Below are 14467 nucleotides of genomic sequence, written 5' to 3'. Positions count from 1 at the left end.
CCTTTTTGCAGACAGAAAGAATCATTGATTTTTTTCATGCCAAACTCACCACCAACAGCTGCTGCAGACATTCCAGCATGAAGTTTATCTAACACCTTTATTTTCTTACTAAGCAACATTACTGACTTTGCACTAGTGGGCGTAGTGCCCAAAGTACTTGAGCTGTGCTTTAGGGGCATAACTGCAACACAAAACTTGAAGTCTTAAAGGCAGACAAGACTAGTGGAGCATCTAGTAGAATACCAGCTACTCCACAGACTTACACGCATCACACCTCTCCTTTTTTTCCCTCTATTGCAGGTAGCCACTAATGTACACAGTTGCCAACACTGAAAATCAGGTTACTACTAATAATTAAAAAAAAACACTCATGATTACTGTGTTAGGAAAAGTTGCATATTATCAGAATATACAGAGGCAACAGAAAGTCCTTGAATATTTTTGAACAGAAAAGGAGAATCAACTACACTTGTAAGTTGATTTTATATGTGAGGTCGTCTACCTGAATGACAGCAAAGATGGTGGTACTTTCAACAGAAAGGAGGGAGGACAGGTAGTTAGGGGAGGATGGGAATGAAAGAAGACAGTGAGTTTCATTTTCATGCAGCTGCTTGAAGTCGCTAAAGTTAAACATTTGAATGTTGAGGATTGATTGTCATGAGGCTCAAATTCAGTAATACCATAGAGAACACTCCATAAGTTTCATTTAGTTAGGATATTATAGGATGAACATAATTATGTTATAAAAACTTAATTTCTTCTGGATGTTACTCTTGAATATAGAAGTTGATGATTTTGGGGCCAATTTTTAAGAACTCAAGCAAGAAATTATTCTTTTCTTCCAGTTTGGCAATTCTGTACCAAATACACCCCTAAAACGTCGTAAAGTTACTTCTCCAGAAACTTTAGTTGATACTACGCCTTTAAATTTCCAAAGTCACTTTGAAAGTGTCATTCTGCATTGTCGAAGTATACGAATAGGAACTTTGCGGCGTATGGTAGCAGAGCCTGTAATTGTGAGTACATTCTTTGCTTTTTATCGTATCTAAATGAGATTTTAAATTGCAATGTAAAAATCTCTCTCTGTATCTATAGCCAGTATACAATGATAATAATTTGCTTTGATTTTATAAGTTCAAACTTCCTAACTTCAAATTCAGTTCATAGTACACCTCTGTCACTTGAGCAAAGTACAGACAGAAAGAATTCACTGATCCTTCCTGAAAGGAATCCCACAAGGAAGAGTCTCACGAATGGCATAGTCAAAAAGGTAAGCTCCTCAATTAGTGAAAAAATATTGCAAGCATCCAGCAAGAAGCAGTTTAAGTACCAAAGAACTATCAGGATCACATAGGATCTGGTAGCTTTTACCATAAATAGGAGGTCTTGAAATGCAGTATTTCAAAAAGCAAAAGAGAAAGGCTTGCAACCAAGAATAACTTACCTTGCAAAACTAAGTATAATCCTACAGGGGAAAAAATGGACCTTTAATGGAATAAAGACTTTCAAGCCTTTCTGATGAAAAGACCGCAGCTGAGTAGGAACTTTGAAATACAAACACAAGAGTCCAGAGAAACCTAGCAAGGTAACTTTATTTGAGCAATTAGAAGGAGTTGTTTGATGATGTAGTGCTAACAACCTAATGGGGGGAGGAGAAACAAATGTACTTTCAGAATCATAATATGTTCAAAGATTATTAAGGGAGCTAATAAGAAAAACGTAGGTATAAATTTTCAGTCATTTACAATATCCAAGAAAGTGTGGTACCATATAGAGGGTGCCCCAAGACATTCTTTTTGCCTCTGTATTCCCAACAAGTCATTTGTGTTTTTAGAAAGTATTTGACAGGGCATCTAGGTGGCACAGTGGATAGAGTACCGGCTCTGGAGTCAGGAGGACCTGAGTTCAAATTTGGCCTTGGACACATGATACTTAACTAACTGTGTGACCCTAAGCAGGTCACTTAATTCCAATTGCCTCACCCCCTGAACCCCCAAACAGAAAGAAAAAAAGAAGGAAAGAAAGAAAAACAATATATTTGTGTCTTTCTGACCTTACAAACTTTGATATGTGATTTCAGTGAGGTGGGTGTGCCCTTCACTTGATAAGACCATAACTCACTGACCTTTTTCAGTTCTATATAACTTTTTACATTTTCCTTCTATAAGTCTATAGAAGATTTGCCCAATGCTAGCATCCCTTTAAAAAAAAATTTTTTTTTTAAATTTGGCTGGGGGTGGGGGGGGGTGTAATTGAAAGTTTTAGGAAGGCTATTGCTCACTTTTATTGCCTGATTGGGCCATATCTTTTCTGACCAAGCATGTATTTGAAGTCTGTTATTATATTTCTTTCTCATAAATAATACTTGGTAATATCCTATGGTCTTTTGAAAGTTATATGAATCTTGCTTATTAGGTCACCTACAGATTTAGTTATTCTGAAATCATTGGGTTACATGATTTTCATGCCAGTAGTGGCATTCAAAAGAAGAGACTTTCAGGGAGAAGCTTTAGGTCATCAAAATCACTATATTTTCTAAAATGCATTCCAGTATCTTCTTTTTAATTGCCTATCTTCATTTCTGTCCATGGCGTAGCTACTTAGACAGCAGACTTTGATAAAAGTTCATCTAGTTATGAATGATAGTCTGGACAATAGCTATTTTGTATCCATTTGGTTTTTCATTTGTGGATGGCTAGACTGAACTCATGAGAATTTGTGGGTCTCATTTAGAGAGCTCTACATATCCACTTGACACAATGAGAACAGTGCTATAGGAAAACAAGCTTTTGTAGGACTTGACCATATATAATTACTTTTTCCTAGTGGAATCTGAAATGGTCAAGAAGGAATATTTTTTTTTAAGATAATTTGAAAATGGATTCCTGGAGTGCCTTGAAATTGTCACCTTCAGCACAAACTTTCTCTGAGTACGTATATTTTAGTAGGTGTAGCTATTCTTTGTTTAATGCCCTTTAGTTCCATTTCTACTTCTTCTTGTAGTACATTTTAGATACAGAGATAATGAAGTCCATGTGAAGTTATTCTCTTATTTTGTATTACCATGTTAGTGACTCTATTCAGAACTAGTTAAAGAGTTGGATCTAAACAATTATTTTTAATGATTCATTGTCATCTTGGAAGAAGATATCTATTGCAGTGGCCGGGAATCTATGCTTGAACCTTTGTTGTTTAACATTTTTATCAGTGACTTGACCAAAGTCTTACTTTTATTTATAGATTACACAATGCTAGATGGAGTGACTAACATAACAGATGACAGAATCATAATCTAGAGTGTTGCTAGAGACCAAATCTATAAGATAGTGATAAATATTATTATACTTGGATTCAAATATCAAATAGTTGAAAGAAGTATGGCTAGCTAATATACTGGTAGACTGCTTTAAGAGATGCATAGTATCAATGACTAGGGAGGTGTGAATCTCTTTTTATAACCCACCTAGAATAGTCTATTCTATTCTGGACACCACTTTTAGCAATGACATTGAAAAAGCTGTACTGTTCCCAAGCCAAGATGATTAGGAATCTCAAGATCCTGCCATATTATAATCATTTGAAAAGAGCCTAAAGATAATTCTTTACAATGTGCCATCTCTTTAGTCACTTTTGTCAAAAGTGTATGGAATACAGTATAGCACTATGTTTATTGTTTGTTTTAAAGCATTTGATTTGGTAGAGGAAAATGAGTCCTCCATGAACCATTCAAGAATCCTTGATAGATACCACAGAGGTAACTTTAAGTGACCCTCTACAATTATCAAGAGAAGCATAAAAGAGGTAAACAGGATCACCAGATCTTATTCATCATTAGTGAGATTGTCTTACACAGATTACAAATGAAGGAATCCCTGTAGATGTTTCATCCAGATGTTCCTTTTTGCAGATAACATGGTAGGATATGTCATGCCCAGAATATCTGTGGCCTTTCAAAAGAGAGCAGCCTAGAAATCCATGCAGGAAAAAAAGCAATTGCTCACTTTGGTAGATCACTAGCTGAGGTAGTCAGACCTTACAAATATCTTGGATGAAATAACTAGGTGACAAAAGAGTAGAGTGCTGTACCTGGAAGCTGGGAGGCCTGAATTCGAATTTTGCTAGCCATCTAAACTTGGACAAGTCATTTAAGCACTGTCTGCCTCAGTTTTGTTATCTGTAAAGTGGAGATAATAATAATAGCACCAATTTCCCTGGGTTGTTGTATGGATCAAATGAAAGTAATGTCTTATTACACTTCTACAACTTTCCAAGACCGTAAGATACAAATCTGCATTGATGTGGGGAGAGTTCTCTTCTCTCTTCCCAATTGTATTTTTTTTTTAAACAGAAATTTATTTTCTCTCCCTTTCACTACATCCCCCCTGAAATGTCCAAAAACATGTCTTAATTCTACATCTTAGGTCCATTGCATCTCTCACTCAGGTAACCTGTTTCAACACAGATCCTCTGCAATCATAGAGTCCTCTGGAACATATCTAAGTATTTGTATACATTTGGAGCTTATCTTAGTATATAATGTGATGTGTTAGTCTAAACCTGATTTCCGCAGGTTGCTTTATTCATTGCTTCATTCAATTCATTCTTTATCTGTCCCTGCCTCTTTATATGGGATGATAGGATTTATTGACCACTAGACTACTAGATTCATTAGCTTTTGTATGTAATGTCACTAGTCTGTTCTGCTTATGGATCGCCACTTCTTAACATATCCTTTTGCTGCATTGTTATATTTGAGATTTGGTACTCCTAGGTCCTCTTCTTTGGTACTTTTTCATTATTTCCTATGAGATTTTTGACCCTTTATACCTCCAGATGAGTTCTATTATTTATTTTTTCTAGCTCTGTAAGTAATCTGTTAGTTTTATTGGTATGATACTGAATAAGCAAATTAATATAGGTAATGTTATTTTTATTATATTAACTCAGCTTACCCACAAGAAATTTGTATTTCTCTGTTATTAGCTATTTTTTTAACTAAGTATTTCTGTAGAGTGTTTTGTAGTTTCAGACTACCAAGTATTTTTTACTTTATTTATCTTAAAAACAGAATTTCTCTCTCTACAGTAAGAGTTCCATGTACTCTTTAGAGCACAGCTTCTGAACCTAAATAAAATAAATTTTTTTTAAAAGTAAGGAAATGAAAGACTAAACTTCAGAAGAAGCAACTCATCCATGGTCCCACAATTAATATAAAAACAGCAATTTGAGCCCAGATTTTCCATATCAGTTATGAGAGAAATAAAAATTTAGTCAGCTCTGAAGTTTTACTTCAGAATGATAAAAGTAGCAAAGAAGGTAAAAGATGGAAATAGTACTGAAAGATCTTCATGGTTAGTATAATTACAAAAGCTATTAGTGGAACATGTAACCATTCTAGAAAAAAATTTGGAACAATGTATAAAGAATCACTAAATCCCGACTACTAGGCATGTACCCCCTAGGTCAAAGACAGAAATAACAATCTCATAAATACACAAACATTCATGCTGACACATTTTGTGTTTGCCCATAAATTCAGAAATGGCTGCATAGAGTGGAATATGAATGTAATAGAATACTATTTTGCTATAAGAAATAATAAATCTAAAATCTGGGTAGATTTGTGTGATCTAATGCTGAGTTGAAGTAAATGGAACCAAGAAAATAATATGCATAGTTAATATAATACAAATGAGACCACTGAAAAGCAGCTTAACCCTCCATTCATTGTATTGACCAGTCTATATTGTTTAGTTGTATTGCTTTGTTACAAAATGGAATTTATTTTGACTATGTGGCACAGTATATCTGGAACTATTATTGGGGGAAAAAAACTAATCAATCAAGCAGAAGTATGAGCTGTTTTATGATTTATCATTTTTTTACTGTGTATCTGGGACAATAAAAAGTGCTAATATTATCCCTTTTTTACAGTTTTGTTTAGATTTTATCAAGATTCATCTAGAGGGTAAGATCTTTTTCCTTTAAATTTTTTTATCATTACAGTTATTAAAGTATGTTTTATAAGGACATTATTAGATGTTGTGATACTTAAGGAACAGTTATTAAAATAACTGTAGTTATTTCATTGTCTTCATTAGATGCTTAAATATAATGTTTCCTTTTTCTTTGATTTTCTTTGGGTGGGTGAAGAGTACAAAGAGAAATCAGCTACAGTCTAGTAAAGCATCATTTTTACTTAAAGCACATGGAATGACTGAAATTGAGCTTACATTATAAGCTAAAGACAAAGCTAGAATACTTGTTCAAGACCTGGAACTTTACAACATATTGGCCATGTGATCTTGACTAGGGTCATCATAATAGCATTTATAGAGTATTTTAAAGTATCACATTTTTTTACATGTTATCTCATATGGTAAGTTTCATAGATTTAAAGCTGGAAGAGAATTTAGAGAACATTGAGTCCAACCATCCATTTTACAGATGAGAATACTGAGACCCACCCAGAGAAGTTAAATAACTTGTCCAGGGTCACCCAGTTAGTAAGTGTCTGAGGCATAATTGAAACTCAAGTTTTTCTGAATCCAAATCCAATATCATCTCCACTACACCAAGCTGCCTCAAGTCATTAAACCTCTCTGAGTTTGTTTCCCTACCTCTGAAATGTAGGTAATAATGTTTGCAATTGACTCCTGTAGAGTTGTGAGCCTTAAATTAATTTGTTGTTTTAATACACTCTTTAAGTGTTAGTTATTACTGCTACTTTAGTAATCCCTTTAGCAGCACTTTTTCTTTTTAAAAGTACGCTTTTTACCTCTGTCTAGTTTAAGGCTGCAGCCAGTATTCCTTAAATATAAGTGCTAAGTATAATTCTGCATTTTTTTTTTCAATTCTCATTTCATTGTAGTGTTGCTTTGAGAAATTTGGACTATCTGTAATTGGGGTCTGCTACTTCGTTTCCTAAAAGCCAACACTTTGTGTTTTATAGACTATATTGTATGTTTATATTTATATACATACATACTACATAGTTTTATAGACCATATGTCTATATGTAATGCCAACATTGCAGTGCCAGTTTGAAAAAAAATCATTACATACATCAGCTACACTAAATCATAAATTTGCACACATGATTTATAATTGTAAAGATTTGAAATTTATTATTACTAAGAAATGGTTTGAAAATTGAATAATTGTGAGTCAGTTGTTTCTGTTTTGGGTTTTACTTTCTTAACAGTAGTAAGAGCATCCTTCAAGAAATTTAATAAAGAATTGAGTATTCTACTGTTTTTTCCTCCAGAGTTCGAGAGTGGTGATATACAAGAGATTGATTTAAAAACCTCTGAACTTACTAAATGTGAATGGTGTAGTGTCAGAAAGTTACCTGTAGTATTTCTGCAAACAATACCAACTGCTTGTCACAGCCTGAGAATGCAACTGAAGATGAACCGAGAGAGAGATAATTCTTGGTATGATTGTGAAGGAGAAAGTAAGTTAAATTGGAAAGTCAAGAATTGGGGTAGGGCAAAGTAAATATATGTGCATGTATTCTGTCTGGTATAGAGGGAGGGGTTCAAGATCAGAAACCATTTACATACTAGTTTAGTGCTTTTCATCATAATAGATGCTCAGTATTTGTCTTGTTGATATTTAATTCTACTACTATTTAAGTTTATCTTGAAGTGAGGTAGTTAACCTCATTTCATTTTCAGCAGAGTTCCTTGGTGTTGCATGGCTTGAGGGCATGTGCAGTGCAGCATGTGCTTGCTGCAGTGAATTTGCTCAATGACAAGGGCACATACTGCCAGAAACACCTTGGATTCATTATGCGTTTGATTTTTAATTTTGATCGTTATGCATACAGAAACCTTTTCCTGTTGCCAAAGTTTTCATGACCTCCACAATTTAAGAAGCGCTGCAAGTCTCCTCTGAGTCCATCGGTTTTCTTCTGGAGGTGGATAGCATTTTTACGTCATGAGTCCTTTGGAATTGTGGTGGATCATTGTATTGATCAGAGTTACTAAGTCGTTCACAGCTGATTATCTTGATAATTTTGCTGTTACTGTATATATTGTTCTCCTGATTTTGCTCACTTCACTTTGTATCATTCCATATAAGTCTTCCTAGGTTTTCCAGAAACCATTCCCTTCATCATTTCTTATATTACAGTAGTATTCCACCACATTCATATACCATAACTTGTTTCACCATTCCTAAATTGATGGGCATCCCTTCAGTTGTCAGGTCTTTGCCATCTCAATAAAGCTGCTATATTTTTATAGTTACAGGTCCTTTCCCTTTTCTACTCCTTGGAATATAGACCTAGAAGTATTGTTGTTGGTTCAAAGAGTATAGATGGTTTTATAACTCTTAGGGCATAGTTACTTGGACATTTTCTAACCAACTTGTATACAGCCTATTAAACTAGTTTATTTTAAAGAATTGTATATGTAGCATATATTTATACTATTAAATGTACTTGACATTTTGAAATAGATGAACTTGTGACCAGTTGATAGATCTTTATAGATTGGTCCAGTTTTCCTAATTGGTCCAGGGACAGACTCAAAAGGCACAGACCTGCTCTGCCCTTTCTGACTAACAACTATCTTTATGCTACTGCAGTTAGTGAACAGCATTCGATACTTTGTTCTAGGCATGATCTTAGATATTATTCTGGGAAGTTGGATGTCCCTGACAGAGGTCCCTGCAGCTAGTATAGTGTGTTTATCTGTTACCAACCAGAAGTATAAAAATATGTTATGCTTCAGAATGAATTGTGGCCTTTTTTTATGCTTACATGTACATTTCTTTCTTTTTAGGTCCTGAAGAACAATATATTATTTTAATTTTTGAAACTGGTCTTGATACACAGGCAAATATAGTATTTGAAAATATCATTACTGAAATTGGTATCAGAAATAATATTCCTGATTTTTTTGTGAAAATATCCTTTGAAGAAGCCAATGGAAGACTTGTTGCTTTTACAAAAACCTATGAAGAAGTTTCCAAAGCAAGTTCTCTGCAAAAAGAAAGCAAAATAAAAAATGTAATTTTTTTTTAAAAAATACCTTTATAATTGTGATATCCTCCAAGGAATACTTAGAATTTGAAAATCTTAAATATAATTGAATTCATCACAGAGCCTTTTGTTGTGTTAAATAGTCTAGGCATCAGATTGTTCTTGTACAATTAAGGTATGGCAGTGGTCACACCAGAGGTTCTTATTGTTTGCATTTTGCTATTCACATATGTACCTCTCTTGCCTTGCTTAGTAAATGTTGGTTGAGTTGAAACTATTAATCAGAAATAGAAAATTATGCCACAGATTTCATTTGTTGTCCCTTTTGAAAATCTAATACACGAAAGTGCTTTCTTGATTCATTTTCAGCCTCTGTCATTTGACTTTAAAACACAAAATTTAGATGACTCTTCCTCATGTGTTTGTATTCTTGTTAATGAAAGTGAGAAGTAAATTTCTTCTTGGCTTTGGGAACTAATACTTATTTTAACTTTCTCTACAAGGTTTCATTTGAACCCAAAATACAATTAAGAAACATACCACCACAGTTCCAGTTTTTTGATGAAGACGAGGAAATTGGAGAACCACATACTGTCTTTATTGGTCCTATAGAAAAGTGAGAAGATTTTTGCACTTTTAAATGATGTTATATTATTTTTTCTAAAATATGCACGTGTGTGTGCTTATGTATATGTGTGTTTTTTTCTTTTGTTTCAGATTGATAGTATATCCACCACCTCCAGCTAAGGGAGGCATCTGTGTTACTAATGAAGATCTACACTGTCTAAATGAAGGAGAATTTTTAAATGATGTTATTATAGATTTTTACTTAAAGTAAGTTAATTTTTCTGTTTTTTTTAGTGACATGTAATCACTAATTATTAAAAATTCTTGTTATAATTTTGTCTTTCATTTTCTATATACATTAAATTTTTAACTAGAGTATGTTAAAAAGGCAGACAAATTGAAAAGAATATTTGCTTCATTCATTTCCTAACTATAAATCAGTTCTAACAAGTTAGCTAAAAAGCAAACCTCTTTCTCAGAGCTGTTTTTCTCTGTCCATTATTTTGGAAACATTCAGTTCTGGAATCTGTTTACATGGATAGAAGGCAGAAAAGATGTTTAAGAAGATTAGAGATGGAATTAAACTGCTTTGAGTAACAAGAAAAGGATTCAGAGTTCTCGAGGGATTGACAGCAAACATGCTTATGGCTAAAACAAGTTTTGATTGCACTTGGAAACTTGCACAGGCATAATTTTAATGGGACTCCGCTTTAGCACTCCCTCCCTTAAACTAGCTGATCTCCCAGATCCCTTCCATCTCTAATGCTCTTTGAGTCTTCTAAGTTTAGTTTCCTTATTTAGCATATATTTTTCAAGTTTACAGAATACCTTCTGCTTCTGAAGTCAGCCAGTAACATTTAGAGAAAGGGAAAAAACATGTTCTTATTGGTGGCAAATGCTTTGTATATTGTCCAAGGGGTTTTCTTTCTATTGGTCTTTTCTTTTCCTCGGATATATGTGATCTGCTTTACCCAGCACCAATTATAGCCTTAATAGTGCTCTAGGCTTCAGTGCTTATGTTGCTTTGGGGAATTCAAAGTGATTGAGTTATTTTAGTGTTGAATTATAGTATTACAAATTTAACAAGTGTAGTAAATAGATTTCCTGATTCATAAGAACTGAAACATTGGTTTTTCTATAATTAGAAGTATCTTGTGATACCTTTTTGAACCAGATACCAGTTTATGCAAGTTTCAGATGTTGTTCTAGAAATTATAAGCATCAGATTTCAGTGATGTCAGAGCAATTGAATGAATATTCAAAATTTGGTAATTTGTTTTGTAAATTATTTTTTAAAATAATTTGATAAAAGAATTTAGGCATTTACTCCCAAGGAGCATAGAATTTTAGGACTGAAAGGGTTCTGTTGTCTAGTCCAAGGTCTTATTTTACTGATGAAGAAAATAATCCCAGAGTTGAGAACATGTTCACAGACATTAATTTTTTCACAACATCCTGCTAAGGAAGAGATTAGTGCTTTATGCTGTTTCTATTATACAGAAAAAGAAGTATTGTACAGTAGTATTAGTGTCAAAAGTAATGCTCAGGCTCTTTCTTTATTCTTGCTACAGTGCTCTATCCTTTATTTTTAAACCAGAAAAAAAAGTGATATTTGAAGGGTGCTATAGTGTAAAACATTTAAAGTACAATATTGTAATGAACAGTAAGTGGAAAGACTTTTTGTGGTGAGTCCAGTTAAACTGTAGGTAACTTCTTGATACACACATGAATATTTCACAGTGTGAGAGAAGAATAAAGATAATATGTTGTAATTCCTGCTTTCTTGCTCTATCTCATGTGTAAACCTTGTGGTCCCACAAGTATAGAAAGTTCTGGGCAGATAAGCAATGAGTATGGATGTGGAATTAAACTCTGGTGATCCTGAAAAAGCTTTAGATCTAATGATATCAATTTTATGATAGAAAAATTAATGTGACATTAGTAGGAATTTCATGACAGTTTAGATAAAAACCCATAAAAATACTTAAAACCTTCAAGTGACAGTTTCACTTCTCTGTATTTGCATTTATCTCAGAGGATGTTGTATGTGTGAGTAACCAAATAAAATACCAGTAACTTGTTTTAGTTCTAGGAAATGAATACATATTTTGGATTAAATTCCTATTTGATCCCTGCATTTAGATCTAGTTTTGTTAAAATAATAAGTTCACACAATTAAACATAATGGAATTAACTGTTTCTGAACTAGGTATTTGGTACTTGAAAAATTGAATAAAGAAGATGCTGACCGAATTCATATCTTTAGCTCTTTTTTCTATAAACGCCTTAATCAAAGAGAGAGAAGAAATCTTCACGAAACAACAAACCTATCGTAAGTTGGGCTGAATCAGTTTTCTAAAAAATTCTTAAAATGTTAATAAATGTCGCAACATGCTATTTTGATTGAGAGACTGTTTTTTGCAACATCATAAAGACTATTCACTTATGTTAGATTGTGAAGTAAAAAGGGAGTATTTTTCTGGAGTCTGATTTTTATTAAATCTAAAAGCAGTCTACATATTATGCCTGGGTTGTTGGGGGGGTTTTTCAGGGGGCAGGTGAGGGAGAGTGTTTCATTGATGTGAGACACAGTATATGATATGACTTAATTTTTGCTGACAGCTAGTAACAAGGCAAATTTGTTACCATGACTTCCCTACAGTATATTAGTTTGAATATTTGACTTGGCCTCAGCCTTTCTTTTTTCTGACTCCAAAACGTTTTATATCACACGGAGGATGTTAGTTTTAGTTTGACAGTGAATATGGTTATAAAACAGTGAAGAGATCTTTTGATGCATAAAAAATCCTTACATTGCATCATTTCTTTATTTCATCTTGTAGGATACAACAGAAGCGACACGGGCGTGTTAAAACATGGACTCGGCATGTAGATATTTTTGAAAAGGATTTTATTTTTGTTCCCCTCAACGAAGCGTGAGTAGACGTTTCTTTTGTATCTACAACATTTGTGGTGGTGTTTTTAGAATACTTGTTTTCAGTGTAAAACCAAATAAACTGTCCATTGATTACTTTTACAAAACAGCTTCTTAGTAAGAACTTGTATATGTTCACGTTTTGTAAGCTACTGAAAATTTTCTAGTGAATCCTACATGATATTGCTGGATCATAAAATTTTCACATATGTTACTAAAGCATAATTGTTCAAGTATTTTTCAGCTGTTAGACACATAGTTTTCAAACATAGCAACTTTTTTTCTTGTTCACAATATTCTCTTTTAATATGTAATTCCATTAGTGTGATTTTCCAGGATAGAAGGGAACTGCTGAAATATCTTGATTTGGGGAGTTATATAATCACACTTCTGCTTTGAGAATATCATTTTGGCAGCTGTGCGTGTATTAGAGCATTGGATAGGGGAGGGACCTGATAGAAGGAGCCCATTTAGGAGGGTGTTGTAATAATGTATTTGAGGTTTGAGGTAGTGGAAAGAATGGAACAGGTGAAAGAGAATTTGCAGAGGTAGATTCAGCAAGGCTGCAAGTAATTGATTAAGAGGGGTGGGGTGGTAAGTGAGAGTGAACATTAGAGGATAACTTTGAGGTTGCAAACCTTGGTTACTAGAACAGTGGTACCTTCACCAGAAATATTGAAGAAGGAGGATTTATTTAGAGGGAGAGGGAATAATAAGTTCAGTTTTGGACATATTGGCTGAGGTGCTTGTGGGGTGTCCCGATGAACATGTTTAACAGGAAATGTGGAACTGGAGCTCAGGAAAGTGATGAGGGCTATATATTTAAATTTGGAAATTAAATGATGGTTTAATCAAGGAGAAGCTGTGAGAGCACTGAAAGAATATAGAAGGAAGAAATAGCCTGGTACTGGGCAAGGGTATACCCACAGAAATGATGATGATCCTTCAAAAGGAGACTAAGGATATTGATCAGATAAGTAATATGAAGAACCCAGAGAGAAAAATCTGCTTGATAAAGCAACTTCAGTTGTGATAACATCAAAATTCAGTTGCCAAGGGAAGGGTTGAAAAGTAAATTGGGAGGAGGGTGGATAAATGAGTGGAAGCAACAACTTTTTTTTTTTAACCTTTGGCTCTAAAAGGAAAGATGATAACTTGAGGGTATGGTAGCAACATGGCAAAACTTTTTAAATATGAGAAATATGGACATATTTATAAGCAATATAGAAGGAATCAATTGATAAGGAAGTATTGAATATTATAGAGAAGAGATAATACAAGGCAAGTTGCCAGGAGAGATGGGGTAGCAAAGGGTCAAGGACAAAAATAGAGAAGTTGTTGTCAATAATAGGACAAGTCTGCTTAAAAAAGATACCTATGTATTTTTAGAATTAACATTCATTTGAAATATTTTCCTATTTCCTTTATACAAAGTTATAGGAAGTATGGCTGTTTGTTTACTTAAAAGGCAATCACAATGTTAGGTAATCTCTGTGAGCACAGCTGCATTAATGCAGAGGAAAAGGTCTTGACTTTTTCAAATTCTTCCTTCATCACTTATTGCTGTGTAACGCTTGTCAGCTTCAGTTTCCTTATGAGTCAAATGAGAGTGATAATAGAACCTTTCTCACAGGGTTATTGTAAGAATGAAGTGAAATAATGTGTAAAGCAATTGAAGCACTGTATAAGTAATAGTCTCTGTTATTATGGTTATTTTTATTTTTATCTAATAAGTGGGTTAGTAGAGTGAAAGTCTGAAACATAGGCTAGGTGGCTCCTTAGTGGCAAACTACCCTGAAACCCACAAGAATGATAGCAGTTAGACTTGATAAATTCTCTCACCTTCACAGTTAGTGGTGGTGTCAGAGCCTGAGACCTTTCCTGGTGCTGCTGTCAGTGAAAGGAAGGTCTTGTTTGTACTGACTCCCCAGCAGTCCCTTCTGAAACTATAAAATACATAAAAATGTGCCCTTGTG

General features: G+C 33.9%; 1 protein-coding gene across 5 annotated transcripts in view; it reads left to right on the top strand.

The window, feature by feature from the left end:
• SENP6 (SUMO specific peptidase 6) overlaps positions 1-14467 on the top strand; it is a 117952-nt gene that overhangs the window by 88415 nt on the left and 15070 nt on the right. For all 5 annotated transcript variants that reach the window (XM_021000199.2, XM_021000197.2, XM_021000198.2 and 2 more), the window contains 8 exons: positions 846-1016; positions 5935-5968; positions 7268-7456; positions 8790-9016; positions 9493-9605; positions 9707-9823; positions 11766-11888; positions 12400-12492. In XM_021000199.2, the coding sequence (XP_020855858.1) occupies positions 846-1016; positions 5935-5968; positions 7268-7456; positions 8790-9016; positions 9493-9605; positions 9707-9823; positions 11766-11888; positions 12400-12492 (1067 nt within the window). The remainder of the gene's footprint in view (positions 1-845; positions 1017-5934; positions 5969-7267; positions 7457-8789; positions 9017-9492; positions 9606-9706; positions 9824-11765; positions 11889-12399; positions 12493-14467) is intronic.

The sequence above is a fragment of the Phascolarctos cinereus genome, unplaced genomic scaffold (genome assembly GCF_003287225.1).
Source record: "Phascolarctos cinereus isolate Bilbo 61053 unplaced genomic scaffold, phaCin_HiC Scaffold_5;HRSCAF=322, whole genome shotgun sequence".
Taxonomy (NCBI): Eukaryota; Metazoa; Chordata; class Mammalia; order Diprotodontia; family Phascolarctidae; genus Phascolarctos; species Phascolarctos cinereus.
The sequence above is the reverse complement of the archived record's forward strand: the minus strand, read 5'-3'. Positions and strand labels throughout refer to the sequence as shown.